General features: G+C 68.0%; 9 protein-coding genes across 9 annotated transcripts; 3 read left to right on the top strand and 6 right to left on the bottom strand.

The window, feature by feature from the left end:
• Window positions 1-226: 226 nt before the first annotated feature.
• Window positions 227-1,503, bottom strand: RHOBADRAFT_19252 (uncharacterized protein; the record flags this gene model as incomplete). The annotated part of the gene is made up of 6 exons (XM_018412479.1): window positions 227-303; window positions 421-443; window positions 524-1,017; window positions 1,104-1,160; window positions 1,236-1,255; window positions 1,323-1,503. The coding sequence occupies 6 exons, from the start codon at window positions 1,501-1,503 to the stop codon at window positions 227-229; spliced, it is 852 nt and encodes a 283-aa protein (XP_018267633.1).
• A 689-nt stretch (window positions 1,504-2,192) lies between these two features.
• RHOBADRAFT_65810 (uncharacterized protein) lies at window positions 2,193-3,930 on the bottom strand. Its single transcript, XM_018418781.1, has 7 exons — window positions 3,783-3,930; window positions 3,354-3,694; window positions 3,076-3,286; window positions 2,893-3,006; window positions 2,639-2,821; window positions 2,524-2,558; window positions 2,193-2,444 (listed from the first exon to the last, which is right to left on the bottom strand). Exons 1-7 carry the CDS (start codon window positions 3,915-3,917, stop codon window positions 2,288-2,290), a joined length of 1,176 nt encoding a protein of 391 aa, XP_018267632.1. The 5' UTR covers window positions 3,918-3,930; the 3' UTR covers window positions 2,193-2,287.
• A 209-nt stretch (window positions 3,931-4,139) lies between these two features.
• Window positions 4,140-4,960, bottom strand: RHOBADRAFT_65809 (uncharacterized protein). Its single transcript, XM_018418780.1, has 4 exons — window positions 4,890-4,960; window positions 4,691-4,796; window positions 4,508-4,594; window positions 4,140-4,443 (listed from the first exon to the last, which is right to left on the bottom strand). The coding sequence occupies exons 1-4, from the start codon at window positions 4,937-4,939 to the stop codon at window positions 4,363-4,365; spliced, it is 324 nt and encodes a 107-aa protein (XP_018267631.1). The 5' UTR covers window positions 4,940-4,960; the 3' UTR covers window positions 4,140-4,362.
• A 370-nt stretch (window positions 4,961-5,330) lies between these two features.
• On the top strand, window positions 5,331-6,414 carry RHOBADRAFT_56616 (uncharacterized protein). Its single transcript, XM_018418433.1, has 5 exons — window positions 5,331-5,695; window positions 5,765-5,813; window positions 5,894-5,937; window positions 6,010-6,126; window positions 6,214-6,414. The coding sequence occupies exons 1-5, from the start codon at window positions 5,419-5,421 to the stop codon at window positions 6,279-6,281; spliced, it is 555 nt and encodes a 184-aa protein (XP_018267630.1). The 5' UTR covers window positions 5,331-5,418; the 3' UTR covers window positions 6,282-6,414.
• Window positions 6,415-6,682: 268 nt separating this feature from the next.
• Window positions 6,683-10,564, top strand: RHOBADRAFT_56615 (uncharacterized protein; the record flags this gene model as incomplete). Its single annotated transcript, XM_018418432.1, has 12 exons — window positions 6,683-6,979; window positions 7,142-7,372; window positions 7,478-7,654; window positions 7,730-8,128; window positions 8,222-8,757; window positions 8,841-9,185; window positions 9,261-9,581; window positions 9,655-9,756; window positions 9,825-9,847; window positions 9,913-9,954; window positions 10,024-10,112; window positions 10,190-10,564. 12 exons carry the CDS (start codon window positions 6,683-6,685, stop codon window positions 10,562-10,564), a joined length of 2,937 nt encoding a protein of 978 aa, XP_018267629.1.
• Window positions 10,565-11,388: 824 nt separating this feature from the next.
• On the bottom strand, window positions 11,389-13,204 carry RHOBADRAFT_56614 (uncharacterized protein; the record flags this gene model as incomplete). Its single annotated transcript, XM_018418431.1, has 3 exons — window positions 11,389-12,905; window positions 12,986-13,021; window positions 13,132-13,204. Coding segments are annotated over 3 exons (1,581 nt in total), but the record flags the coding sequence as incomplete, so codon positions are not given.
• Window positions 13,205-13,660: 456 nt separating this feature from the next.
• Window positions 13,661-18,153, bottom strand: RHOBADRAFT_31005 (uncharacterized protein). Its single transcript, XM_018412939.1, has 14 exons — window positions 17,867-18,153; window positions 17,536-17,786; window positions 17,390-17,468; window positions 16,976-17,309; window positions 16,066-16,864; window positions 15,803-15,988; window positions 15,691-15,716; window positions 15,459-15,546; window positions 15,204-15,361; window positions 15,052-15,126; window positions 14,942-14,968; window positions 14,604-14,868; window positions 14,322-14,533; window positions 13,661-14,175 (listed from the first exon to the last, which is right to left on the bottom strand). Exons 1-14 carry the CDS (start codon window positions 18,124-18,126, stop codon window positions 13,717-13,719), a joined length of 3,219 nt encoding a protein of 1,072 aa, XP_018267627.1. The 5' UTR covers window positions 18,127-18,153; the 3' UTR covers window positions 13,661-13,716.
• A 651-nt stretch (window positions 18,154-18,804) lies between these two features.
• On the top strand, window positions 18,805-19,920 carry RHOBADRAFT_56612 (uncharacterized protein). Its single transcript, XM_018418430.1, has 6 exons — window positions 18,805-18,817; window positions 19,140-19,167; window positions 19,230-19,282; window positions 19,364-19,426; window positions 19,506-19,602; window positions 19,681-19,920. Exons 2-6 carry the CDS (start codon window positions 19,149-19,151, stop codon window positions 19,803-19,805), a joined length of 357 nt encoding a protein of 118 aa, XP_018267626.1. The 5' UTR covers window positions 18,805-18,817; window positions 19,140-19,148; the 3' UTR covers window positions 19,806-19,920.
• Window positions 19,921-20,073: 153 nt separating this feature from the next.
• Window positions 20,074-24,417, bottom strand: RHOBADRAFT_19268 (uncharacterized protein; the record flags this gene model as incomplete). The annotated part of the gene is made up of 17 exons (XM_018412482.1): window positions 20,074-20,487; window positions 20,534-20,693; window positions 20,772-20,944; window positions 21,015-21,134; window positions 21,204-21,341; window positions 21,421-21,606; window positions 21,713-21,917; window positions 22,047-22,284; window positions 22,365-22,500; window positions 22,663-22,963; window positions 23,036-23,184; window positions 23,251-23,404; window positions 23,481-23,593; window positions 23,657-23,714; window positions 23,781-23,903; window positions 23,973-24,103; window positions 24,181-24,417. 17 exons carry the CDS (start codon window positions 24,415-24,417, stop codon window positions 20,074-20,076), a joined length of 3,036 nt encoding a protein of 1,011 aa, XP_018267625.1.
• Window positions 24,418-24,437: the final 20 nt, after the last annotated feature.

Here is a 24,437-nt window from a genome sequence, read left to right as displayed (position 1 = left end):
CGCTCTCGCTCTCGTCGGCGCACCGGCAGCGCAAGCGCAAGAAGGCATCTTTGTTCCAACAGCGGCGCGCAAGGCGAGCGATGATCAGCGACGCCGACAAGGGCGCCGCCAGAAGGTGGGTTGACGACGAAGAGGGGCAGGTATGCAAGCGGGACAGGGTGAGGGGAACCGAGGGCGAGGAGGGGAGAGGGAGGAGAGAGAGGAGGACCGGGAGCGCGTCGCGGGCTCAGATGCGCTTCTTCTGCTCGATCGCAAAGTCGCCCGCCCCGAGGTTGATGAGGAGGAGGAGGCCGCCGATGATGGCTGTGGGCGCGGGGGGCAAGGTCGTCAGTACGTCGACCCGGACATCTTTGCGAAAGAGATGTCTTCGTGTGCAGCGAAAACCTGCCCCAAGGGAGCGAGAGGACCTGGCCGACGTACACAGCGTCTGGAAGAAGTCGTACCTGCGCCGGGCACGAGGGTCAGCTTACGAGATTCCCTTGACGAGAGGGCGAGAGGGGAGGAGAGAGGAAGAGGGACGCACTTGAGGAAGTCGCGCTGCGGGTGCGCGGCATGGACGCGCCACCACGCGTTGACGGCAAAGTTGAATGCCGACAGGACGACGACGAGGTACAGCGCGCTCTGGCGGGCCTTGTACCCGACGGCAACGCAGATGCACGCGACGAGGCCCGACACGCTGACAAAGCCCTTGGCGATGCCGCTCTGGCCGTTGAAGACGAACCCGAGGAAGAGGAAGACGAGGAGGACGCGGCCAAACAGCTGCAGGTACTTCTTGCGGTCCTGGTCCGAGACGCCCATGGGCGTCAGGTTGGTGACGATCGACGACTTCTTTTGCGACAGCGAGTCGGACAGGGTCATGAGGAGGCCGCCGATGACCGACAGGTTGCGCAGGAAGAACGTGAGGTCGAAGATGAGGCCGTAGCCGAACCCTTGGGCGAGGACGACGCCGAACAGGCCGCCCGTCGCGTACACCGGGTACCGCTTTGTGATGATGGCCGACGAGCACGCGAGCATGACCTGGTGCGGCACGCGAGAGGGTCGGGCGAGGTCAGGTCGGTGATTCGCGGATCTTGAGAGCCAAAGCGAGAGAGAATGGGGCTCACGAAGACGTTGGTCCACAGGAAGAGGTGCGACAGGCCCCAGGGGAAGCCGCGGTGCTTCTGCAGGCGGGATCAGGGCGAGTGTGAGTGGGAGAGTGCGAGTCGAGGACGAGGGGGTCGGCCACGTCGACGCACCTGGAGGTAGTAGTTCTGGTCTGCGGAGGGTGCGAGTAGCGTCAGTAGGTGGTACTGGAGGAGGAATAGAGAGGGAAAGGGACGCACCGCTGAGCTGGGTCAAGATCCTGAGGGCGTCCTCGAGGAAAGTGACGACGATGAGGAAGCGGCCCATGCCGGGCAGCCACGGCCTGATGGGCCTCGCGAGCCCGTCGAGGCGGTCCTCGATCTTGTCGCTCACCTTGCGCGCCTTGTCGAGCTGCTCGACGCCGGCCGGACCCGCGAGCATGTCGGCCGCGAGGTCCATGACGGACCCGCGGCGGTTGTGGCCGCGCGCGCTCGCCCCGCCGCCGCCGCCGCCGGCGCCGGCGCCAGAGCGGCTCGGGCTCGTTGGCGGGACGCCGATCGAGGGAGGGTACGGCGCGCCGCCGGCGCCGTCGTTGGCGAGGTAGGACGGGATGGCGCTGCCACGGCGGGCGTGCTGCTGGTACGCCGAGGGGCGACGAGAGGGCGAGGTCGGGTCTGGCGCGGAGACGTTGGACGCGCCGACGTTCGAGTAGTAGGCCATGGCGGGGTTGCAGTGGACGAAGGAGAGGTCGGAACGAGATGAGGTGGAGCGGGAGGTTGGCGCAAGGTGGGAGGGCGCTGCTGGAGGGCTCGATCGAGGGCGGGCTCGAGCTGTGCTGGGGCGTGCGAGTGCTGCTGAGCTCTGCTTGCTGTCAGGCGAGCTGGTGAGGGCGAGCGAGGGAAGGTGACGAGCGTGGTCTGACCTTCCCCTCCTCGCTCGACGCCGCATGCGACACAAAGTCCGGCCAAGTTCGACACCTCGCAGCGGGCCGCGGCCAACCTGCAGCGAACTCTCTTTCGCTTTGTAGCAAATGCCCTCGCGGTCCGCATCAAGCGGCACGTTCACTTGCCCGCTCTCCTTTCCGTCGTTCAACTCGCTCGCGCATTCTCTCAACGCTCGCACGGGCTCGAGGTGATGCAGGGTCCATTAGGCAGTGAGTGACAAAGGGTGTGATGCGAGATAGTGTACGAGGGAAAACGAGGGGGCGCGAGCTCGCGCGCTCAGGCTACTGCACCTTGCCCGCGCCGAGCTTCTCGCCGTCGACGACGAGCGGCGCACCGCCGACCGGCTGCGCCCTGCCCGGCGTCGCGAACGTCGTGCCGAAGACGCGGTCCCACACGGGCGACGTGACGCCGAAACCAAGCTCGGGCTCCTTGTAGTGGCTGCAGTAGGGCGGGACGGGTCAGCGAGGGCGCGAGGCGAGGCGAGAGGTAAGGGGGGCGAAGGAGAGCAGGGACGCACTGCTCCATGTGCCACGACTTTTGCCGCTTGATGTACTGCACGTGGCGCAAGAGGAGAGAGAGAGGGTCAGTCGACGTCGCTCGGACGGGAGGGAGGGAGGTACACGTGGACGCACCTCGGGCAGCTTGGTGTGGTGCAGCGCATAGTGCATGACGTCGTAAGCGACGTAGAAGGCGAACGAGCCGGCGATGATGCCGTTGGCCATCCAGTTGGGGAACAGGGCGTGCGCGAGCTGGGTGAACGGGTACTGGAGGAGGGCGAACAGGGTCGGGGGCATGACGAGGCGCAGGCGGTCCATCTGCGGCGCGAGAGGAGAGGTCAGTGAGGGCGCGAGGGTTGAGGTGAAAAGGAAAGAGAGAGGGGACGCACGGGGATGTAGTGGTGGATGCCGTGCAGGAGGAAGTGCAGCGTGAGCGCCGCCGGGTGGTCCGGCAGGTGCTCGTCGATGTGGAACAGGAACCGGTGCATGCCGTACTCGAGGAGCTGCAGGTGGACAAGACGAGTCAGGGACGATGCGCATGCTCGAGGAGAGAGTGAGAACGAGGGACGCACCGTCCAGACAAAGTTGCCGAAGAGGAAGCAGGCGCCGGTGCGAGCGATCGTCTGCGGGACCGAGACGCCGAGGGCAAACTGCTGCACGATCGAGCAGCGCAGGATCCAGGCCGTGATGGGGAGCCAGATGAGCGGCACGACGTACCACGAGGTCATCGTAAAGACCTCGAGGTAGGCCGGGCCGAAGAGGCGCGCCGGGCGAGGGAGGTGACTATGACCGTGCGACCGGGTCAGCGAGGGGCCACCTGAGAAGAGGGAGAGGGAGGGAGGGGACGCACCGAGGCTGGTGGACCTGCTGGAGGTAGAACGCCTTGGAGAAGTTGGCCCTCCACACCTGCATGATCAACGGCTTGTCGAGGTCGAGGAACTGGTTCTTCTCCCAGTCCTTGCCGTTGTCCGTGTCCTCCGGGTGCCAGCCGTCCTTGAACTCGAAGCTCGGGTCCGTGATCGACTCCTCGGCGCCGACACGCCCGACGTAGTACGACTCGTCGAGGAGCTGGAACGCGCTGTCGCTGTGCGAGTGCTCGACCGGGTCCTGCATGACGGCCGTCACGTCTTTGCCCGCCCACTCGAGGACGAGATCGTCGCCGCCCGGGTGGTCGTCGACGAATTGCGACACCTGCAGGCAAGCGAGAGGGGGTGAGCGGGGAGGTGAGGGGGGGTTGGGCGACGAGACGAGGTGGAGTGAAGAGGCGCGAGGGACGCACGTCGTAGATGCGGTCGTTACAGATGACCCAGCAGTCGCCGGCCTTGTTGTGCTTCTCGACATCGGCGCGCAGGAAGATGCGGCCGCGCGGCGAGGGGCGCGTTGTTGCCGCGGTCGCAGTTGAGCTCGAGGCCATCGCGAGGAAGGGCTGGGGCGGAGGGGTGGAGCGGTCGGGTGTGGCGAGGTGCAGATGCTGAAGGAGAGTGTGGGCGGTAGAGCGTGCAGGCAGGGCGAGGGCGAGAAGCGACGAGATGAAGCAGGCTCGAGAAGAGAGGAGCGCGCCCGGAGATCTCAACGAGTGGCGGAAATCTCACAGTTTCAAGGCCGAGGTGCCCGCCTCTCTCGACAACAGGCGCGTGATGCAGTACTGCAGCGTTGTACATTGAAAAGTCGCAAGGGTACACAAAGGACGACGACGTGCCGCACAAACCTGGCCGCGACGCTTGAAAATCGGCGAGCGCTCCTCCTCCTCGCGCGCCGGCTCGCCCTCGGCCAAACGGATCGACCCTGCTCCACTGGTCGGGCAAGCAGCACCGACGTACTCGAGCGAGCCCGACTGCGCCGGCGAAAAGCGCGGACACTCAGGTCGACTCGGCGAGCTGCAGCGCCTCCTTTGCGCGCTTGAACTCGTCCGACGCGCTCAGCTCGTCCTCGGTGCTCGCCTGCGCATGTGTATGAGTCAGTATGCGTCCGAAGAGATGACAGAGAACGGAACGAGGGACGCACGACAAGGTCTTCGAGGTCGGCGACGGCTTTCGCGAGGCGCTGCTCGGCGTCGGGAACCATGGCCTCGCCCTCGGCCAGGACGCGACGCTGCGAGCGTGCCGAGACCGGGTTGTACGTGCGAGGGGCAAGGTAAGCTTCGAGACAGAGAGGCTCGCGCGAGGGAGAGAAAGGTAGAGAGCGCACCTGTGCGCGCAGCTCGTACTCGTCGGCCGAGTCGGCCTCCATCTGTGCGACCTTGGCCATCTGCGCCTCGGCCTCTGCCCGGTAGCCCTTGACGTCCTTGGCGAGCCTGTGGGCGTGCGAGCGGTGGTCAGGGGAGCGGTCGCGCGATGAGGTTGAGGGACCGAGAGGAAGAGGAGGAGCGGGAGGAGAGGGGACGGACCGGGTGACGACGCCGGCCTTGATTGAGAGCTGGCGAGTCGAGGTGCTCATGGCTGTGCGCGGCTAGCTGGGCAGCAGCGGTGTTGTGTTGTTGGAGGCGGAAGAGGGCGGGACGACTTCCAGGGCAGCTCGCTCCTCGCCCACACCCTCGACACGCGCTGAGTGCTGTTGTATACGCTTAGCAGCTGTCAAGCACCGCCCTTGCTGCGCCACTGCCGGCGGGACGCAGCGCACGCGACCTCTCGACCTCGCCCTCAGTCCTCATCGCCGCTCGCCAAGGTTAAACCGGCGTCAAGTGCCGCCACACCACCTCATGTGCGCGAGTCTGCCCTGCAGTGAACAGTCAGACACGCACTGACAGTCTCGCGTCCCACAGCGATCCGTGCCCAGCAGCCCTCGCCTCGCAGCCCTCGTCGAGTTCCCCCCACATCTCCCGCTCGCCCGACCTCGAGCCAGCCTCGCGCGCCCCGTGCCGCCAGGCGCAGCGACCGTCTCGGCCCCCCTTGTCCCCTCCGCGTCGCCGCCGCGCCATGCAGGAAATCGACCGCAAACCCGCCACCACCACCGCCGTCGCCCCTCACCCTCCGCCCTTCTCGGGCCCTCCCGCGCCTTCGAGCACGTCAGCCGCGCTCGATGCGACGTCGACCCTCTCGCTCAAGGCGGCCCCGGTCGAGACGGGCGGTGGACAAGGCGGCGCGGCCGAGCTCGAGCTGCTGCTCCTGTCGGGCAAGCGCAGGCGCGTCCAGGTGTCGAGGGCCGAGACGGTCGAGCAGCTCATCGAGAGGGTGTGGAGCGACTGGCCGGCTGGTGTGTCCCCTCCTCTCGCTCGGATTCTCACTCGCGAGCGTCCACTGACCGAGGTGGCCACGTCCGCAGAGTGGCGTGCGTCGGATCCGGCGCCGGCGAGCGCGAGCGACTTGAGACTGTGCGTCTCGCTCTCTTTCGCAGGCTGTCACTCGAGCACCTCACCGCAGGGACTGACTGTGCTGCACGCCTGACGCACAGGCTCCACCTCGGCCGCTTCCTCGAGCCCGAGTCGACCCTGTCCGGTGCGCCCGCCCTCTCCCTCTCGCCCGCCTCCCCCTCCCCTCGCTCACGCGCACCCTCCCTCGTCACCCAAGCAGACGCCGGCCTCTTCTCACACGCGTTCGACCAGGACGACACGGCCAAAGACGCCCGCCCAACGGTCGTGCACCTCCAGATCCGCACGCTGCGGCCGCCGGACGCCAAACCTGGAGGTGCGTCGACGGTCTCTTCGGGCCTGAGTCTTCCTCTCCCTTTCGAGGCAGGACTGACTCTGCGTGATCGTGACGGGGACTGCACAGGCAAGGTCAAGGCGGGCACGGCCGACGACGACGACGAGGCGTGCTGTGCGTGCTGCGTCGTCTCCTGAGTCCCTCTCTTTCCGTCCTTCCCCTCCCCTCGGCTCCCTCGCTTCTATACCTCTCTCTCTCGTACGTCTCTGTGCATGTCTGTAGCCGTGTCGCCGTCGTCTCTCTGCAGTATGCCGTGCTGTTGTCCGAGCGAGAGAGAGTCGAGCCGTGCGAGAGCAGGCGTTTCACGTGCTCTCGGTCGAGAGCTTGCGGACGTGGCTCGCGAAGTTTGAGCACGACTGGAAACTCTCGAGAGGCTGTCGTAGAGCACAAAGCGAGCTGGGCCGGCCCGCCTCGGCGAAAGCTCGAGCGTGAGTCGGTCGTCGCCGTCCTCCCCACAAAGCTCCCTCGCTCTCGCTCCTCCTCACCCGTCGCGCGCCTAGCCACCAGGCGCAGCGCGACGCAGAGCTCTTCGCACACCATGGCGACCCCACTGCGCCGCTCCAAGCGCGCCCGCACCACCCCCAAAACCCTAACGTCGTCACTGGACCTCACTCACTCGACGCCCGACCCCGACCCGGACCCCGCCGACTCGGACGACAGCCTCGAGGTCGTCGCGCCGCCGCACAAGAAGCTCCCCGCCAAGCGTGCGCGCAAGGGCAAGGCGGCGGCGACGGCGACGGCGGCGGTGGTCGAGGAGGACGGCGAGATGGACCCGGACGAGGCGATGGCAAGGAGGCTCCAGGACGAGGAGGACCAGGCGATGCAGGAGGACCAGGTGCGCCCTCACTCTATCCCCCTCTCTTTGCAGGCGTGCCCGTGTTGGACTCGCTCGCGGGCATGAGGCTCCTCCCCCACAAGCCGGGACCTCCTCGCGCCCAACCTGCACTTGTACGATGCGCAGACAGACACTGACGGCTCGGGCCTCCCACGCACACAGTTCATGCCCGGCCCCTCGACCTCGGCGCGCCGCTCGACCCGCAAGCGCCGCTCGTCGGCCTCGTCGTCGCTCGTCGTCGTCTCGTCGAGCCCGGCGGCGGCGTCGGCGCTCCGCCGCAAGAAGGACATGGACGACCCGCTCGTCATGCTCGAGGGGCACAGGGAGGCGCTGCTCGGGCGCAAGGGGACGTGCGGCGGGTGCGGCGCGGGCGTGAGCGTCGAGACGGAGACGGTGCGTCGCCACGAGCTTCCCTCCCTTGCGGCGTGTCGACTATTCGTCTCGTCGCTAGCCGTTGAAGTTGTGTTGGCGCCGACTGACTATCAGCACGTCCTGCAGCCCCAGCTCGCCGCCTCGACGCCGCTCTCGACCTTCCTCGACGCGACCACAACCGCCTGCCCGTCCTGCGCGTGCACGCTCTGCGTCGGGTGCTGGGTCCCGCTCGGCGACAACGACCCGGAGGGCAGGGCGGCCGGCGAGTGCTGCGCCGTCGGGCGCGCCATCGCCGTCTTTGAGGTGCGTCTCGCCCTCTCGCCTCACTGCGTACTCCTCGAGACTGTCCAGCTCACTCGCGCCCCGACGAACCCGCAGCTCCTGTCGGCCCTCGACGCCGTGTACCTCACCGAGTACCTCGCGCGCCCTGCGACGACCTCGACCACCGCGACGACCGCCGCCGCGAGCTCGTCCGGGCCCGTCGCGACGAGCAAGAAGAAGCGCGTCGTCGCCTCGACGTCCAAGGGCAAGGGCAAGGTCGTCACGGCGACGCCGAGCGGCACGGGCGCCGGCACGGGCTACGGCTCGGGCACGACGTTCGGCGCGGGCGCGGGGACGGGCTACTCGGTCGGCGACGACGAGGACGACTACTACCTCGACGAGGACTGCAGCTGGATGGACGACATTGTCGCGCCCGAGTTTGACGGCGACGAGGCCGAGGACGCGTTCTGGGAAGAGCAGCAGGCGATTCACGACAAGATGGTCGAGGAGAAGAAGGTGCGTGCGCCCGTTGGGCTTCCCCTCGTCCTCGACCCTGTGTCCTGTCCTCGCGGCGCCGGATGTGCGACTGACAAAGTCTCTCACCTGCAGGCCGCCCGTGTCGCCGAGCACGGCAAGAAGGAGGCCGTCCCCGCCGCCGACCTCGCCCTGGACCCGCTCTTCCTCGTCGCCCTCAAGCACCTCTCGGCGCTCCTCCCCAAGCCCGACTCGCCCACCGCCAAGCTCTACGACTACCTCCCCGACGCGTCGCTCGCGCCCCTCCTCGAGGCGTCGTGCCTGCCCGACCTCCTCGCCCAGCTCCTGCGCAACGACAGCGTCGTCGAGTGGACCCGCCGCGCCGACGTCTACTTTGCCATGCTCGCCGTCCTCGAGGCGCTCGGCGCGTGCGAGACGACGCTCGGCGTCGTGTTTGGGCGCAGGAGGGACAAGGCGTTCAGCGAGGGCGTCGGGAGGTGGATGAGGGGCGAGGGCGAGATCGGGTGGGCGAGGACGGCGGGAGCGACGGGCTCCGAGGGGCTCGGGGCGGGTGGCACGGGCACGCGTGCGGGGCGCGCGACGAAGAGGAGGAAGGTCAAGCAGGTCGAGGAGGAGGACGAGCTTTCGGGCCACGTCATCCTCGCGACACCGTGCGTCTCGCGTTCTCCCTCCCTCTCTTCTCGCCCCTCCTGCCACTGGTTCCTGACTCGTCGTTTTGCGCTCTCACCTGCAGCCTGTACGCGCTCCTCAAGAAGCTCACGGTCCAGGCCGAGGCGTTTCGGCGCGCCGCCACGTCGGGCGCCTTTGACGACACGGACGCCGACGCCGCGCTCGTCGGCATCTGCGGCGACTTTGCGACGGCCGGCGAGCGCTTCAAGACCCTCGAGCGCGTGTACAGCGCGCGGCAACCTGTCGGCGAGGACGGCCGCGCGAGGTCGAGCCCGAGCCCCGGACGCGGCGCGGCCAAGGGCAAGAGCAAGGCGCGCGAGTGGACCCGCGACGAGTACGACAAGGCGTGCGCCAAGCTCGCGTACGCCAACTTCGAGCTCGGGACGGCGGCGAGGACGTTCCCGTCTCAGTGCGTCCCTTCTTCCTCTCGTCTCCTCGCCTCGACCTCGTCACCTAACGTCGCGCCTTGCCTCGCCTCGCACAGCCACTACCACAAGGAGATCATCGCCATCGACTCGTCGCGCAGGTCGCACGACGAGTTCCTCGCGCTCGCCGCAGGACTGGCCGTTCTGTCAACATCGCTGCCGCCGGGCATCTGGGTCCGGGTCGACGAGAGCCGCATCGACGTCATCAAGTGCCTAATCGCTGGGCCCGAGCACTCGCCGTACGCGGGCGGGCTGTTCGAGTTCGACATCTTCCTGCCGCTCCAGTACCCGCAGGTGAGCCCGACCTGCTGGCTCCGCACGACGGGCGGCGAGACGTGCCGGTTCAACCCCAATCTGTACAAGGAGGGCAAGGTCTGCCTGTGCGTCCCACTCTCTCTGTCTCCTCCTCGTCGCCCGATGCCGACCGGCCTACTGACCCTGCTCGTTTCGCAGGAGCCTGCTCGGCACCTGGAGCGGGGCGCCCGAGGAGATGTGGCAGCCGTACAAGAGCACGCTCCTCCAGGTCCTCCTCAGCATCACGTCCATGATCCTCGGGTGCGCTCGAACCTCTCTGCCTCGGGCCCTCACTCGCCGCAAAGTGACTCCTTCTCGGTCGTGCGCAGCACCAACTACCCGTTCTACAACGGTTCGCTTCACCTCTCTCTATCCCCGTCGTCATCGTCGTCGACTGACCCGGACGGCGAGACACAGAGCCCGGCTTCGGCGCGCCGCGGAATGACCTGCGCAACCAGAGCGCGTCCCACTCCTCTCACTCTCTGCGTCGCCTGCACCTGACTGATGACGAGCCTGGTGCGTGCGCAGACTACAACAAGAACTGCTCGCTCGCGACGACTCGGTGGGCCATCCTCGACTGGATCCAGGGCGACAAGTTCAAGGACTCGATTTGGGCAGTTCGTCCTCAATCCTCGCCTGCTCTCCTCCTGTTCCTCTTCCTCGAGCGGCACACTGACTCCTTTCGTGCGCGCAGGACGTCATCCTCTCGCACTTCCTCCTCCACCGCGAGTCGATCGAGTCGACGCTCGCGACCTGGGCTGCGCTCGACCCGCGCCTCACGGCCTGGACGCCCTCGTACAACAACACGGCCGGCACGCACCAGCTCGAGCCGTACCAGCCGCCCGTGTACGACTACGCGGCCGTCTCTGCGGCTCCCGTCGCCACTGGCCCGGCCAAGAGCAAGGGCAAGGGTAAGGCGGCCGCGTCGAGCGCCGCCGCGGCCGCAAAGCCCGTCGTGCCCGCCGGCCCAGCGCCCAAGGACCTCGTGCGCGAGGTGCGCGAGGCGCTCGACGGGCTCGCCAAGTGGAAGGAGGACGTCGGCGGGTGGCTCGAGGGCTTGGTCGCGTGAGCGAGAGCGGGGCGCGGCGCGGCAGCAGGAGGGAGCGCTTGTTCCGGGAGGGTTGGGAGAGAGCTTGTCGGTCACGGTCGGGGGTCGCAGCTTTGCAGTGCAGCGTCTTTGTGCTTTGTGTGAATGTCTCTTGGCGAGCGTGCGAGAGATGTGGAGCTCGCGAGAGGGCTTGACGAAAGCTCGGTACGCCAACTGAGAAGGCCGCCTGCAGCTCGTCCGGTGCTCAATGCGCGCCTCTGACAGCACCTGCAGGACGGCCCTCTGCCGCGTACGAGAGCGCTGAGGGTATGGAGCTCGACAGCATAGCCCGGGCGCACCGCTCGAATGCTTCGCGCGCGCCTCGCCCCTGACCTGCCCGACCAGCTCTCGCTCCTCGACCGTAGCTCTCGCCGTCGTGCGCGTCTCTGCACTCTCTTTGTCCACACAGCGTCCTCGCTAAGGCCGGCCACAGAATCCTCGAGCATCGGGCGACGGCGCTCACTCGCTCGCTCGCTCGCTCGCTCGGCCCCTCGCAGCTCCCGGGTCACCGTTCGTCTCGCGCAGCCGGGCTCTCGGGCAGGCGCTGTCACAGAAGCTCGAGAGTGCCATCTGCGGCGCTCGAGCTCGGCGTGACAGCCCGGTAACGAAGAGGCCTGAGCGCGCGCGAGCTCTCGGAAGGGGCTTGCCTCACTCTCTCTCTCGCCCACTCGCCAGGGCGCGCTCGGACGAGTCTAAGTGTCTTGCACACAGAGCTAGCGAGTCATACGAGGGTAGGAGAGGAGAAGGGGAAACGCGACAAGGCGGAGCGACACGGGGGTGGAAAGGCGAAGAGGAGGGAGGGGAGGGGAAGGAGTGTCTGTGCAGTACAAGGGGGAACGAGAGAGAGGCGTCTATGGTTGCGAGGGTAGAGGGAGAACGAGGTTGGACCGACAGGCGCGAGGAAGGGCGAACGAGGGCGCGACGAGACAAGGTAAAGGGGTATCGAGAGAGAGAGGGACGTGGCAACGAGCGAGGCTCTTCAACCCCACGACGGCGGCGGCGCCTGCTGCTGCTGGAGGTGCGGCTGCTCGTGCGCGCCGAGCGGGTGCGGGTGACCGCCCGCCGACGGCTGGCGCTGCCGCGTCGGCGGGAGCTGGAGCGGGTACGGCATGGCGCCGAGCCCGAGCCCGAACGCCTGCAGCGTCGCCATGCTCACCGTCTGCGGGTGCGGGTGCGAGGCGGCGAGCTGCGGCGGCGCGTGCGCATGCGCGTGCGCGTGCGTGTGTGCGTGCTGCAGCGACGGCGACTGCTGCTGGTGCATCGTCGGCGGAGGCGACTGGAGCATGTGCGACGATCCTGCGCCGGCCGCACCACCACCGCCGCCGTGCGCATGCGGGTGCGAAGCACCGTACTGAGCCCTCGGGTGCGGCGCCATGCGCTGCAGGAGCGCCGCGAGCGCGTCGTCGCTCATGGGCGGGCCGGGCATGCCCGGCAGGCCGCCACCGCCGCCGCCACCGCCGCCGCTGCTGCTGCTGCCGCCCGGTTGCTGGTCGTGGTGGTGAAGTGCGTGCGCGTACGCCTGGTGCGAGTGCGGGTGCGGGTGCGGGTGCGGGTGCGGGTGCGGGTGCGGGTGCGGGTGCGGGTGCGGGTGCGAGTGCGGGATGTGGGTCGCGCGCAGGTCGGTCTGGACGGCCGCGTCCGAGTACGACGCCTGACGCGACGGGCCAGCCGAGGCGGGGATCGACTCGAGGCTCGAGGACGAAAAGGCGAGCGCGCCCGTCGGGTCGTACCCTGCCGGGGCGGTAAAAGCGCGGTACGGCGCTGGTGGCGGCGGGAGGGTCGACGTGGTGGTCGAGGACGAGAAGGAGGATTGCGAGAGGGGAGGGTAGCCGCGCAGGGTGGGCGTGTGCGGGAACGAGGGTGGTGGGAGGGACGGGGCGTGGTAGGGCTGGTACGGCATGCGAGGAGGTGGGTACGTCGCCGTGCGCTGCGACGAGGAGGTCGACTGGCCGCCATGCGGCAACGGCGGCGTCGGGAGCCGCAGCTCGTCGGCGGCAATGGCGCCTGCAGGGCCGCCGGGGAGCATGGCGCCGCCGGCCATGGGCTCGGGCGACGACGAGATCCAGTTGCCGAAAAGGGCGCCGGTCGCGCCGCCCGTCACGTCGCTCGTCGACGACGCGTAGCTCGCCGCGCTCTCTGAGCGGGACGGGACAGGGACAGGCGCCGGGATGTCGGGCTCGGCGCCCGTCTCTGCCGGGCTCGGCACCTCGCAGTCCGGGTGGAACAGCTTGACATGGCGCTGGAGGAGGTCGCGCCGCGAAAAGGTGGCGTCGCAGCTCGTGCACGCGAGAGGTTTTGGCGAGTGCTTGGACAGGAAATGGCGCTGTGGGCGGCGAGGGTTGGTCAGCTTGCGCTGCGGGTCTAAAGATGGGGGGCGAGGACGAGGGGGCGCGTGCGACTCACACGAACAAACTCGGCACGGCTGTACACGCTGCCGCACTGCGAGGGGGAGGCGGTCTTAGTGAGCGAACGGCTCGCCTGAGGGAAAGGGCGAGTGGGAGATGGTGCGGGGTCGAGAGAGAGAGAGAGGAGAGGGAGGGCGCACGACGGGGCAGGCGTGGGCTTGACGGGACGGGGCCTTCTTGCGCCCAGACGACGACAGAGGCTTATCCTCGACCATGCCCGAGCAGGGTGGGCTGCAGCCGGACGCGCCTCGGGTGAGGCGTGGGACGGAGGAGCGGGCGGGCCGGAACCTCGTGGGTGGGTCGGGACAGGGGCGAGACGGGGCAGTGCGGGTGGCTGTAGTGCTGGTGCTGGCGCTGGTGCTGCTCGGACCCTGGTGCAAGAGGGGGGAGGCAACCAAGGGCCGAGGTCGCTCGGCGCGGCGGGAGGAGGCCAGCTTGCCTCCAGCTGTGCGGCTGCTCCGACGAGGACAACCGCGACGCGCCGGGGGCTCTCTTCTTTCGCAAGCCTGCGCCGCCTGTACATGTTCTCCTCGAGCGCCAGGCCGCCTCTCGCTTGCTCGCCTCGTGCACACATGCATGCGCCTTCCTCGTCGGACCCGACTTCTCGTCCGACAACCCGGTCACCAACTCTCAGGCTTTTCCCTCGGCTCGGCTTTCTCTCCTCGCGGTCGCGCTCCGAGAACACCGTTCTACACGAGCCCCGAACATCTACCAGCCCTCCTCGCTTGCTCAGACCCCCTCGACCCGCTCCCTAGCCCTGAGTGCTGCATAGCCCGGGAACCTCGTCTCGCCGACGAGGCGCTTGACCTCGCGCTCGAGCGCGTCGCAGTCGCGCAGGATGCCCGCGAGCGCCTGGAGCGCCGCCGCGTACGCCGCGAACCGCTCGTCGCGCAGGACCGAGAGCGTGAGCGCGAACGAGCCGACGCGCGCGCCTTCGACCGACGCGCCGTGCGCCTCGTCGGCATGGTTGACGTCGTCGTCGTCGTCGTCGTCGTCGTGCGCGGGGTCGTGTGCGGGCGCGCGCGAGGAGGAGGGCATGCCGCCCTCGGAAAAGAGGCGCAGGCGCCGGTCGTGCTGGAGGAGGCGGTCGAGCAGGGGGCCGGGCGTCGCTTCAGGCAGGGGAGCGCCCTCGCGCAGGGCGAGCGAGATCTGCGGACGCAAAGAGGGCGTGTCAGTCCTCGTCGCGAGCTCGAGAGATAGAGAAAGGAGGGCGCACGAGGGTGAACGTGGTCGTGACGTCGGCGATCTGCAGCGACGACGAGGGGGCAAGCGAGGTCAGCGCTGTCACCTCGACAAGTCCCTCGCCCGGAAGAGAGAGAGAGAGAGGGACGGACGAGAGGCTGGTTGAGGAACGCCGTCTCGTGCACGAGCCGCTCGCGCCACGTGTGGTCGAGGCGGATGAGGGCCTGCGCGAGCTGCGCCAGCGCCTGCAGGAGCGCGAGCTGCAGCGTGAGGAGGCGCGTGTAGTTGTCCTTGGGCCAGTCGCCGCGCAGCGAGGGCTCGAACGCCGCCTGCTCGATGGCGATCCGCGACGAGTTGAGCTTGACTGCGAGGTAGACGGAACAGGATCAATCAGGGGTTCGGTGCACGAGAGAAAGAGAGACGAGACGACGCACCTCGCAGAGCGAGCATTTTGGCCCGTCCAACCTGGCGCGTTGCCGCCGAGAACGGCTCGTCCCTCTCGCGCAGGTCGGCGCCCTCCTTGGACCCGTCGCGCTCCCGGTCGACCGACGCCGACTCGTCGTAGCCCTCCTCGCTGAGCCACTCCGAGACGATGGCGGTGTAGAGGCGACCCAGCTCGTGGACGCACGTCGCGTGCGTGCGGCGCACGAGCCGGCGGCTCGACTGGGGCGGGATGAGGAGGAAGACGGCGGCGATGCCCTGCGAGCGAGCGACGGAACGTCGTCAGTGGGTGACGAGGAGAGATGAAGGCGTAGCGGGGACGAGGACGCACAGCACCGATGAGGACGAGGAGGGCTCGCTGCGGGCGTGAGGGCGAGGTCAGGATCGAGGTCGCCGAGCGCGATCGGGTCGTCGAGAGAGGGAGGAAAAGGTGCGACGCACCCTCCATGCGACGCTGTAGCCGACGCCCGGGTTGCCGAGCGCAGGAAGGTGCGTGTCTTGCCAGCTGTATCCGACCTGGTTCGGGTGCGAGGCAAAGTCAGGCTCGCTCTGCGCTCGACGACCACGAGCGCGACAAGGGAGAGAGGACGCACGATGAGGACGCTCGTGACGGCCGCCATGATGCCAAACATGGCCGACGACGGCGGCGCGTACAAGCGGACTGCGAACCACGGGATCATCAAGACGAAGAGGGCGGCGCCGATTCCGGGACGGGTCCCGTCTCCTCGACCGGCGCCGATGTACCAGATGACTGCGCACGCACGAAAGCTACGGTCAGGTCGATGCATCCTCGGGGATAAGAGAGAGAGAGAGAGAGAGAGAGAGAGAGGGAGAAAGCAAGGACGCACGCATGCCGTAGACGAGCCCGACGACCGTTCCGGCACAGCGTTGAAGCGTCGACAGAATCTGGTCGCCCGCGTTGGGCGCAAGGAAGGTCTGTGCGGGCGAGGGCACGAGTGGGAAAGGGGGCGAGAGGGGCAGAGAGAGGAGGCGTGAGAGGGGAGGGAGAGGAAATGGGGAGGGTCAGCGCGTCGTCGTGGGCAGCCCGCCTCGAGGATGAGGGAGGGAGAGAGGGCGCACCTGGAACGTGATCAAGGTCCAGAGCACTGTGGGATCGAGGGGCGTGTCAGTCCCTGTCGGCCTGTACGAAGAAAGCGGACGAGGCAAGAGAGAGAGAGAGCGAGAGGCGCACCTTTTTGCGAGTACGACAGGTAGGCCGTCGACGGGAACACCTGGAACAACCAGATACAGATCGACCCGACGACGTACTTGAGCGCAAAGATGGCGTCGGGCGAGGCCCACCACCGGAAGAAGCGGTCGAGCCGTCGCGTGCCGCGCTGCAGGGCGTTCTTGGGCGGTCGGGCCTCGGCGTCAAAGTCTGCGTGGACCCGGCATTGCTGGTAAATCCTCGGAGAGAGCAAAGACGAGGACTGAGAGCAAGAGGGGACGCACAACTCTTCTCCATGACCTCCTCGAACCTCGTCTTGGGCTTGTCGTCTTTGTTCTTCTTCCTCTTCTGCTCCTTCTTCTGCAGCACCGGGTGGTCCTCCTCCTCGTCCGACTCGTCGCCGACGTCGGGAACGCTGTCCGGGTCCTCGCCGTCGCCGAGCGCGGTCGGGCCCGACTCGCCGTGTCGCCCCTTGACGAGGTTGCCGACCCGGCGCAGGCCGCTCGGGAGCCACAGGTGGTTGGTGCGGCGGCGCTCGGCGAGCGCCGACAGGTGCGACGAGAACGACAGGACGGCCGTCGAGTACTGCGTCAGGTTGTCGGACGCGGCGAGGATCGTGAAGAGCGAGCCGGGCGCAAACAGCTTGTCGGGCCCGCGCTCGGCAAACGGCCTCAGGTGGCCCGTGTGCGGGTCGAAAAAGTCGGCAAACGGCTCGAGGACGGCCTTGCGGCGCTCGGAGCGGTACAAGTCGATCTCGCGCTCGAGCCGCTCGACCTGGGCCTGGAGGTCGGCGAACCGGTCGGCCTCCTGCGCCTTGCCGCGCGACACGTACCGCCACCGCGAGTCGTTCTGCGCCGTGAGCCAGTCCATGGCGGCGACGAGGGCGCCGTCGCTCGCCTCGCGCAGGTCGTGCGACGCCGACGCAAACACGGGCAGGAGCGACCCGAGGTCGTGCTTGTTCTGGCGCTCGGCGCCGCCGAGGCGCTCGCGCACGCGCTGCATGCGCGCCGTCTCGGTGAAGGGACGCTCGTCGGCGCCGCCGCCACGAGGCGACTTGGCCTTGCGCGTCGGCGTGTCCGAGCCGTGCTCGTGCTTGTCGCGGGACGACGAGAGCTCGATGCGGTGCTGCAGGCACGGTCACCTCGTGAGCTCCGACTCCAGCTTGACGGGGAAGGAGAGAGAGAAAGGGGGGCGCACCTCGTAGCCAGACTGGACCGTCGTGAACAGGACGGCGAGCCCAACGCCGCGCACGTGCAGCTCGCGCAAGCTGTCGGCGAGGCTCTTGAGGTCCTTTGCGCCGAGTCGACCGAACGACACCTCGAGCTCGAGCATGCCAATGCCGCCGAGGAGGCCTTCGAGGGCCGACGACATGGCCTCCTGGGTCGACAGGACGACCGAGGTGAACGGCGACCAGGGCGAGGGGGCGTCGCCGGCGGCAGGGTCGAACGACGGCGGCTGCTCGTGCAGGAGGCGCGAGTGGAGGTGCGAGCGCTGCAGGACGGGCGACAGGAACTTGTCGACGAGGTCGGTCCTGCAGGGAAGAGAGAGGGAGAGAGGGACGGGGTCAGGGCTCGGGGCTCGTGCGGGACCGCGCAGAGAGGTGGGACGCACGTCCACGAGTAGTTGAGCGTCTGCGGAAAGATGAGAATGGTCCCGGCGAGGGCGATGGCGAGGTAGCACGCGGTCGGGACTGCAGGTGGGGCAAGAGTCAGGTCGTGCGGCCTGAGGAGAGAGGGAAGAGGACCGCTGCGACGCACTGAGGAACGTCGTCGCGAGGGTGTATTGCTGAACAGGGAACAGAGGCCCGTACGAGCACATGATGTCGAGGACGATGGTGCCAAAGATGCTGAGGATCATCAACTTGGGCATCTTTGCCCGGATGAGGCCGAGGGCGAACAGGCCGACGGCGAAGAAGAAGCCGTGCACGAGCGTCGACCGCCACGACAGAAAGGCGCCCTCGAAGATCTCGCGCCGGTACTCGACGTCCGGGTTTGTCGCGCCGGCGATGCTGTGGGCGAGCGGGAAAGAAGAAGGTCAGGTTGGTCGCGGGTTGCGGGGAGACGAGACGAGAGAGGCGAGGCGACGCACCCGGCTTGCGCGCGCTGCACTTGGCTGAGCAAGAGCACCTGGTCGCGGGCCCGCAACGACGCCACCATGGCCGCGCAGCCCCACGCCCAGCCGATGCACTGGCCGACGACGAGGGTGGCCGCGGCGAGGAGGAAGACTTGAGGCGCAAACATAGGCGGGAGCATGACGGTCACGATCCCTGCGAAGAAGGACGCGTTGCCGAGGACCTGGAGCGACGCCCGCTCGAGCATGAGGACGAAGCCGCCGAGGAAGACGAGCATCGTCCTGAGGAGGACCTTGCGGTTGCGCCAGGCGGATCGACGGTGTGCGGCGGCGATGAACGACGGCGCGGTGTCGTAGAGCGGGTTTGGCGTGAACGCAGGGAAGAGGGCTGTCGGTGGGGGCGAGAGAGTGAGCTGTCGTCGTCGCCGAGGGAAACAGAGGGTGGACGCACCGTTGATGGGTCCCGCGAACAGGCCCGGCAGCTTGTTGCGCCAGTTGCCCTTGTTCTGGCCGTGCGCCGAGTCGTGCTGAGGCTGGTTGTGGGCCGGGGCGTCGAGCGAAGGGTGTGGCCGAGTCGAGGACGAGGAGGACGCTCGCCGCTTGGCGGCGTCGCCGTGTGCGCGGCCGGCCATGCGTGCAGCGTGTACTTGCGGAACGCAACGAGCTCTGGGGCAGCAGGAGGCTGAAGAGCGAGGTGGGAGAGGTTCCGCCCGACCCTCCGATCGAAACGGCGTCGCCGCTTCCGCCGGCACGTGCAGCGAAAACACCGCCTCTGGTCGTCCGAACAAGCGCCAGGCTAGGGCTACTGGACTGCAGGAGAAGCTCACGGGCTGAGCCGCACAGACCACAGGTCGAGCTGAGAGCGAGCTGGCACCTGTGTCGCGCTCACCTTCGTCATCTCGCCCGCAGCCTCTCGCCTTCCTCCCACACTCGCCTCGCCACTCGACTGCCTGCGACCGACTTCCACCGGTGCGCTCGACCTTCTCTGTCCCTGCTCGCGACCACGTCCCCGGCCTCCCCTCTCCGCGTCGTCGCCCGCGCACCGCGTGATCGAGTTGGGCCAAGCCACGCCGCCTCGCGCACGACAGCCACCGGAGCGGGCAGCACACCAGGCGAGGGTCGCGCAGAAGGAGGCCAGAGAGGCTGGGCGCAGCGCGCGGCGCTGCAGGGCCGACTTCGAAGAGGGCGGACGCGGGGGCGGTGCTGCCTTCGTCTCTGGCCCTTCTCTGCGTCCTTCTAGCAGTCGAAGCCGCGCGTGGATCACCGAGACTGACTGTACTCGCCCCTGCAGCCGCACAACATGGTCCGCACGTCCGACAGTCCGTCCTCTCTCCCCTTTTGCTCCTCGAGTTCCTCCCTCACTGACCCTCCCTCCCTGCAGTCCTCCTCATCCTCGTCGCCGTCATCTTCCCGCCTGCGGCCGCCGCCATTGTCGTGCGTCCCCACCCGCGACAGCCCCGCCGCGTGGAAACTGACCCTCCCTTTCCCCTCCTCCTCCTCCTCACGCACTTGCAGGGCGGCGTGTGCTCGGCCGACTTCTGGATCTCGGTCCTCTTGACCATCCTCGGCTACATCCCGGTCCGACGCCCTTTCCCTCCTGCTTCCCCCGTCCCGAGCGGCCACAGCTGACCTCGAGCGTACGTCTGCCGGGCTGCAGGGTCACATCCACGCCTTCTTCCTCATCTACAAGAAGATGCAGGCCGACGAGCGGTTCGGCCCGGGCAACTACGAGTACCTCGGCAACGCAGAGTACGGTCCGTCCTCGTACTTCGCTCCTCCTCGGTGACCTTCCCTCGCGCCCAGAGCTGACCCTCGCCCCTCCCCTCCCGCAGCTCCCGTCGAGGCCCACTACGTCCCGGCGCCGCAGCAGCAGCCGTACGGCGGCCACACGCCGGCACACGGCCACTATGGCGCCGTGCACTCGCAGGGCCAGACGACCTACGGTGCGACGGCGTGAGGAGGGAGAAGGAGGAAGAGAGAGGCTCGTGCGGGAGGGGCAGAGCGCTTTCGAGGGGCAGGGAGGCTCGCTGCTGTATCACTCTCGCGTGCGTAATGGACGGGTGTGCATCGTCGTGCGTGCGCTGTGCGAGAGAAGAGTTTCGAGAACCGCTCGCTCGCAAGGTCGCTCTCTCGCGAGCTCGCACTCGCGCCTCTCGCTCGCCCGCTCTGGCTCAAGCGTGTGACAACAACAAGCTACGGCACCCCTCGTCGCCCCTCGCACCCGCTCACGAGTAGTGCAGGTCGGTCGTCATGAACCCGTGCAGCTGCTTGGCCGGCTCGTTGCCGATGAGGGCCTGGAGCTCGTTGAGGCCGAGCGCGACGAGCGCCTCGAGGTTGTCGACCTGGCCAGCGAGGTACCGGTAGTTCTTGCTCGACACGCCGGGCAGCTGCCGCAGGACCTCGATCGGCGTCGGGTTGCCCGCCGTGCTCCCCTCAGCACCCGCACCGCCGCCGACGAGGTCGCCGTCGTCGTTGCCGACGAGCGCAGCGTGGTCCTCGTCCGGCTCTGGGCGGCCCTCCTTGAGGTCGCGGAAGATCTCGACCGTCTGGTACGGCGACGAGGACCAGATGAGGCGCAGCTTTGGGAACGCGATCGTGAGGAGGACGAGCTTTGAGCGCAGGTCGGCGTCTTGCGAGTTCTCGGTGCGCGTGCGCGTCTCGACGTACGTCTGCGGTTTGCGGTACAGGGTGCGGCAGTGTCAGGCTCCTGCGCGCGACGGGCTCGTCGCGTCGAGGAGGAGGAACGAGGGGACGCACCTCGAGGTTGAACGACTTCTTCTCGTCGAACTCGATGAGCAGGATCGGCTCCTTGTAGTGCGCCGTCATGAGCTCGCATTGCTGGAACCTGTTGAGACCATCCAGCCGAGTCAGTAACCGATCGGGCTCGCACGAGAGAGGAGGGAGAGAGAGAGGGAGGACGCACAGTCGGCCCGAGGTGAAACTCTGGATCAAGTCAGGGATGCTCTTGCGCTCGACGGCCATGTCGGGCGTGATAATGTAGTCGCCGATACCGAGCGTCTTGGGCTTGACGAGGAACCGTGCGCCGTGGAGCAGCGACGGGAGCGTCGAGCGGAACTCGCGCATGTCGACGATGACCTGCGCGTCGGCGACCGTGTCAGGCCGTGCCCGAGGAGGACCTGCGCGAGACGGAGAGAGGAGGACGCACCTGCTGAGGCTCGGTCGTCGCCGACTTGCCGCCGCCGACGCGCGAGGAAGACACCGTGCGCAGGAGGCCCTCCTCGTGCTCTTCGGGCCGGTACTCGGCCTCGTGCGGGATCGCCATCGTCTGCGAGACCGGTCCGTCGTCAGTTCACGCCCGCCGAGACTGTCAGAGAGAGAGGACCAGTCGACGCACCCCCTTCTCCTCGATGAGCCGCACGAACGCGTCCTTCTCGCGGCGGATCTCGCTCAGGTACTTCTGCTCCTCGACCGAGTCCTTGTACGCGAGGAAGTAGACGCGGATGGCGAGCCCAGGGTGCGCCGCACGGTACGTCTGCAGCGAGGGTGAGCGGCGAGTCAGTCGGGGCGTCCACGAGACGAGGAGCGAGGCAGGAGGAGAGAGAGGGGCGCACCTCGATACGCCGGACGAACGCCGGGAGCGGGTCGAACATGATCACGTACTTGGGGCGCAGCTCGTCGAGGACGCGGTCGTCCTCGTCGCCGAGGTACGGCCGGATGATGACGAGGTCGTCGTTCTCGATGATGCCAAAGTACTCGGCGAACGCGACCTCGTCGAACGCCTCGTCCTCGACGAGCTGCTCGGCGTCAACGCTCGACGGCGCACCGAACGAGTCGACCCTGCGTGGCGCACGGGGCGGTCAGGGTGTCGGTCGAGGGACTCGGGCGAGGAAGGACGAGGAGGACGAGGAGGACGCACATGTCGGCCATCTTGTCGACGTCCGCCTCGAACGCCTCGGGGTTGGCGCCCGTCGCCGCCGCAAACAGCGCCTTGCCGCCCTGCGCCGCCGCTCCCGACCGCGCCGCCGCACCGTTGCTGCCGGCCGCGCCGCCGCCCCGCACCCTGCGCCGCTTGCCCGACGGCGCCGCATGCCCGCGGTACTGCTCCTTGCTGCGCAGCGCCGCGCTCAGGTGGCCCGAGTCCTCGGCCGGCCGCTTGCCGCCCTGCTGCGCGCCGGACGACCACGACGAGCCGCTCGCGCCGCCGCCGCCGCCGCCGCCGCCGCCGCCGCCCGTGGACGACCCTGCCGCCGCCGACGAGGTGGACCTACGCGTGCCCTTGGAAAAGTCGGGCGTGCGCTTGAGCGACTTCTGCATCTTGCCGACGTGGGCCTTCCAGTAGAAGTAGCTCTGGAGCTTGGTCTCGAGCATGTTGTGGCCCGTGCCGGCGTCCGAGTCGGCCGCCGAGAGGTAGTTGCCGAGCGTCTGGCACGTCGACGACGAGTTGCACATGACGAGGATCGTGTCGTTCGAGCCGACTGCGGACGAGCAAAGGGCGAGTCAGTCGGTGATGGGAGAGTGAGAGAGAGAGGGAAAGTGGGGGCAGGGTCGGACGCACAAGGGTGGACGTCGGCCTGGATCATGTGGCGCTCGATCTCGTCAAGGACCTCGGTCAAGACGAGCCATTTGGGCTGCTCCTCGAGGACGGGCTCGACGCCGGGCGGCATCCACCGGATGCGCGCCTTCTTCTTGGGCTTGCTCGACGACGGGCCCGCCGCCGCGCCCGAGCCAGGCGGCGGTGGCGGCGGCATCTCGCCGCGCTCGCGCATGGCCGTCTCCTCGAGCTCGCGCAGCATCTGCTCCTCCTCGTCGGTCGGCCCTGGCGCGCCCGCGCCCGCGCCCGCGCCCTCGTCGACCGACGCCGCGAGCGCCTCGAGCCAGTCGGCCTCGGCGAGGTCGTCGGGGATCTCGAGTCCGTCGACGGTCGTCTCGCGCCGGCGGTCGCGGTCGCGGTCCGACGACGGCGGTGGCGCCTCGACGCGGTTCTGCTTGTAGACCCGGTTGCGCGCGACGGTAAAGATGGTGTCGGCGGCGGGCGTGCCGAGCCAAGCGGGCCGCTCGCGGCGGTCGAGCTGGCCGGCGACGGCGGTCGAGAAGGACGACAGGAACGTCTCGAGGTACTGGTTGAAGTCGACGCAGTTGGTCCTGAGGAGCATGCTGCGAGGGAAGAACAGGCGTCAGTCGTCGTGACGGTAGAAGAAAGGAGGCTTGTCGACGAAGAGGACGTACTCTTGCAGCTTGCGGAGGTAGGTCAAGTCGTGCACGAGTCCGCGCATCTTGGGGCCGACTTTGTGCCAGACAGGGTCGAGCTTGATGCGCACGAGGTGGTCGAACGAAGAGAAGAGGGCGTTCTCGACCGTCAGGTCCTCGATGTCGAGCTGCGTGAGGGAGGCCGGATCAGTCGGCGGTCGGCGAGGACGAGGACAAGGAGAGCGAGGACGCACGTAGTGGTTGCTGCGCTTGATCTCGGACAGGGTGAGCTCCATGCACTCGAGGATGGCCGTCTGGATGTCGAGCATGTTGCTCGTGAGCGGCTGGTAGATCTCGACGACGTCGGCCTGGCGCTTCTTGAGGTCGCGGTCGACGTCGTCGTGGAAGCTGCACGACGGGGAGCATGTGAGCGGTGTGTACCGCGTGGACCGAGTTCGCCAGCTGAGGGAGGAAGAGGACGTACCGAGGGAGGATGAGCACCTCGCGGAGCTTGAGCTGGACGAGCGTCGTCTGCAGCGGCGCAAAGCCGAACGAGAACGTCTCGGGCCGGTCCGAGAACGCCTTGAGGAAGCCGACCTGCGCGCGAAAGGGACGTGAGCAACTGACCGAGAGGTGGGCAGAGGCAGAGGCGAGGCGCACCTTGTTCTCGTCGCGGTACTGACGGACGATGAAGGCCTCTTGCGACGTCGCCTTGACCCTGTGTGCGAGAGCGCGAGTCAGCTGGGCACCACCGAGAGGGTGAAGCGGACGTCTCGAGACGCACTCCTCGGCGTGCAGGATGACGATGCCCGTGATGAGGGCGGTCGGGATGACTTTCTTGAGCATGTCGACCACGAGGATGCGCGACGTGACCGAGAAGACGCCGCCGTCCTTGTACATGCGTTCGCTGTGTGTCGTCGTGCTCGAGTCAGCTTGCGGGGTTGGACGAAAGGAGAGAGAGAGAGCGAGGACGGACCGCTTCTCGTCCGTCACCTCGTAGCTGAGCACCTTGAGGCGCAGGCCGACCTCCTGCTCAAAGCTGCGCTCCTCCTCCGGGGTAGCGTTGACGACGAGGACGAGCTTGTCGGGCATGTCGTAGATCTTGAGCTGCGGGCGCGGGCGGGCGGGCGTCGTGAGCTAAAGGTCCGCTGCTGCCCCACCACGGCCGAGGAGGGGGAGCTCACAAAGGTGGTGACGATGGTGCGCAGGCCGAGGCCACGGGCCATGATCAAGAGGGCGTCGCCTGTGGACGGCGCAGCGTTCTCTGGGGGCACGAGCTGGCGGAGGATGTTGGTCTGGAAGGGGAGGAGGGACGAGGCGTCGAGGGCGTGCTTGCGCGGGTTGATGGGCTTGAGCTTGCCCTCGGGCGGGTCCTGGGCCTTGGCCTTGCCCTTGTCGGCCCTTGTCGGCTTTGTCGGCATCGTGGGTTGTGGTCGAGGTC

This window comes from Rhodotorula graminis (genome assembly GCF_001329695.1).
Source record: "Rhodotorula graminis WP1 unplaced genomic scaffold RHOBAscaffold_21, whole genome shotgun sequence".
Classification (NCBI taxonomy): Eukaryota; Fungi; Basidiomycota; class Microbotryomycetes; order Sporidiobolales; family Sporidiobolaceae; genus Rhodotorula; species Rhodotorula graminis.
The sequence above is the reverse complement of the archived record's forward strand: the minus strand, read 5'-3'. Positions and strand labels throughout refer to the sequence as shown.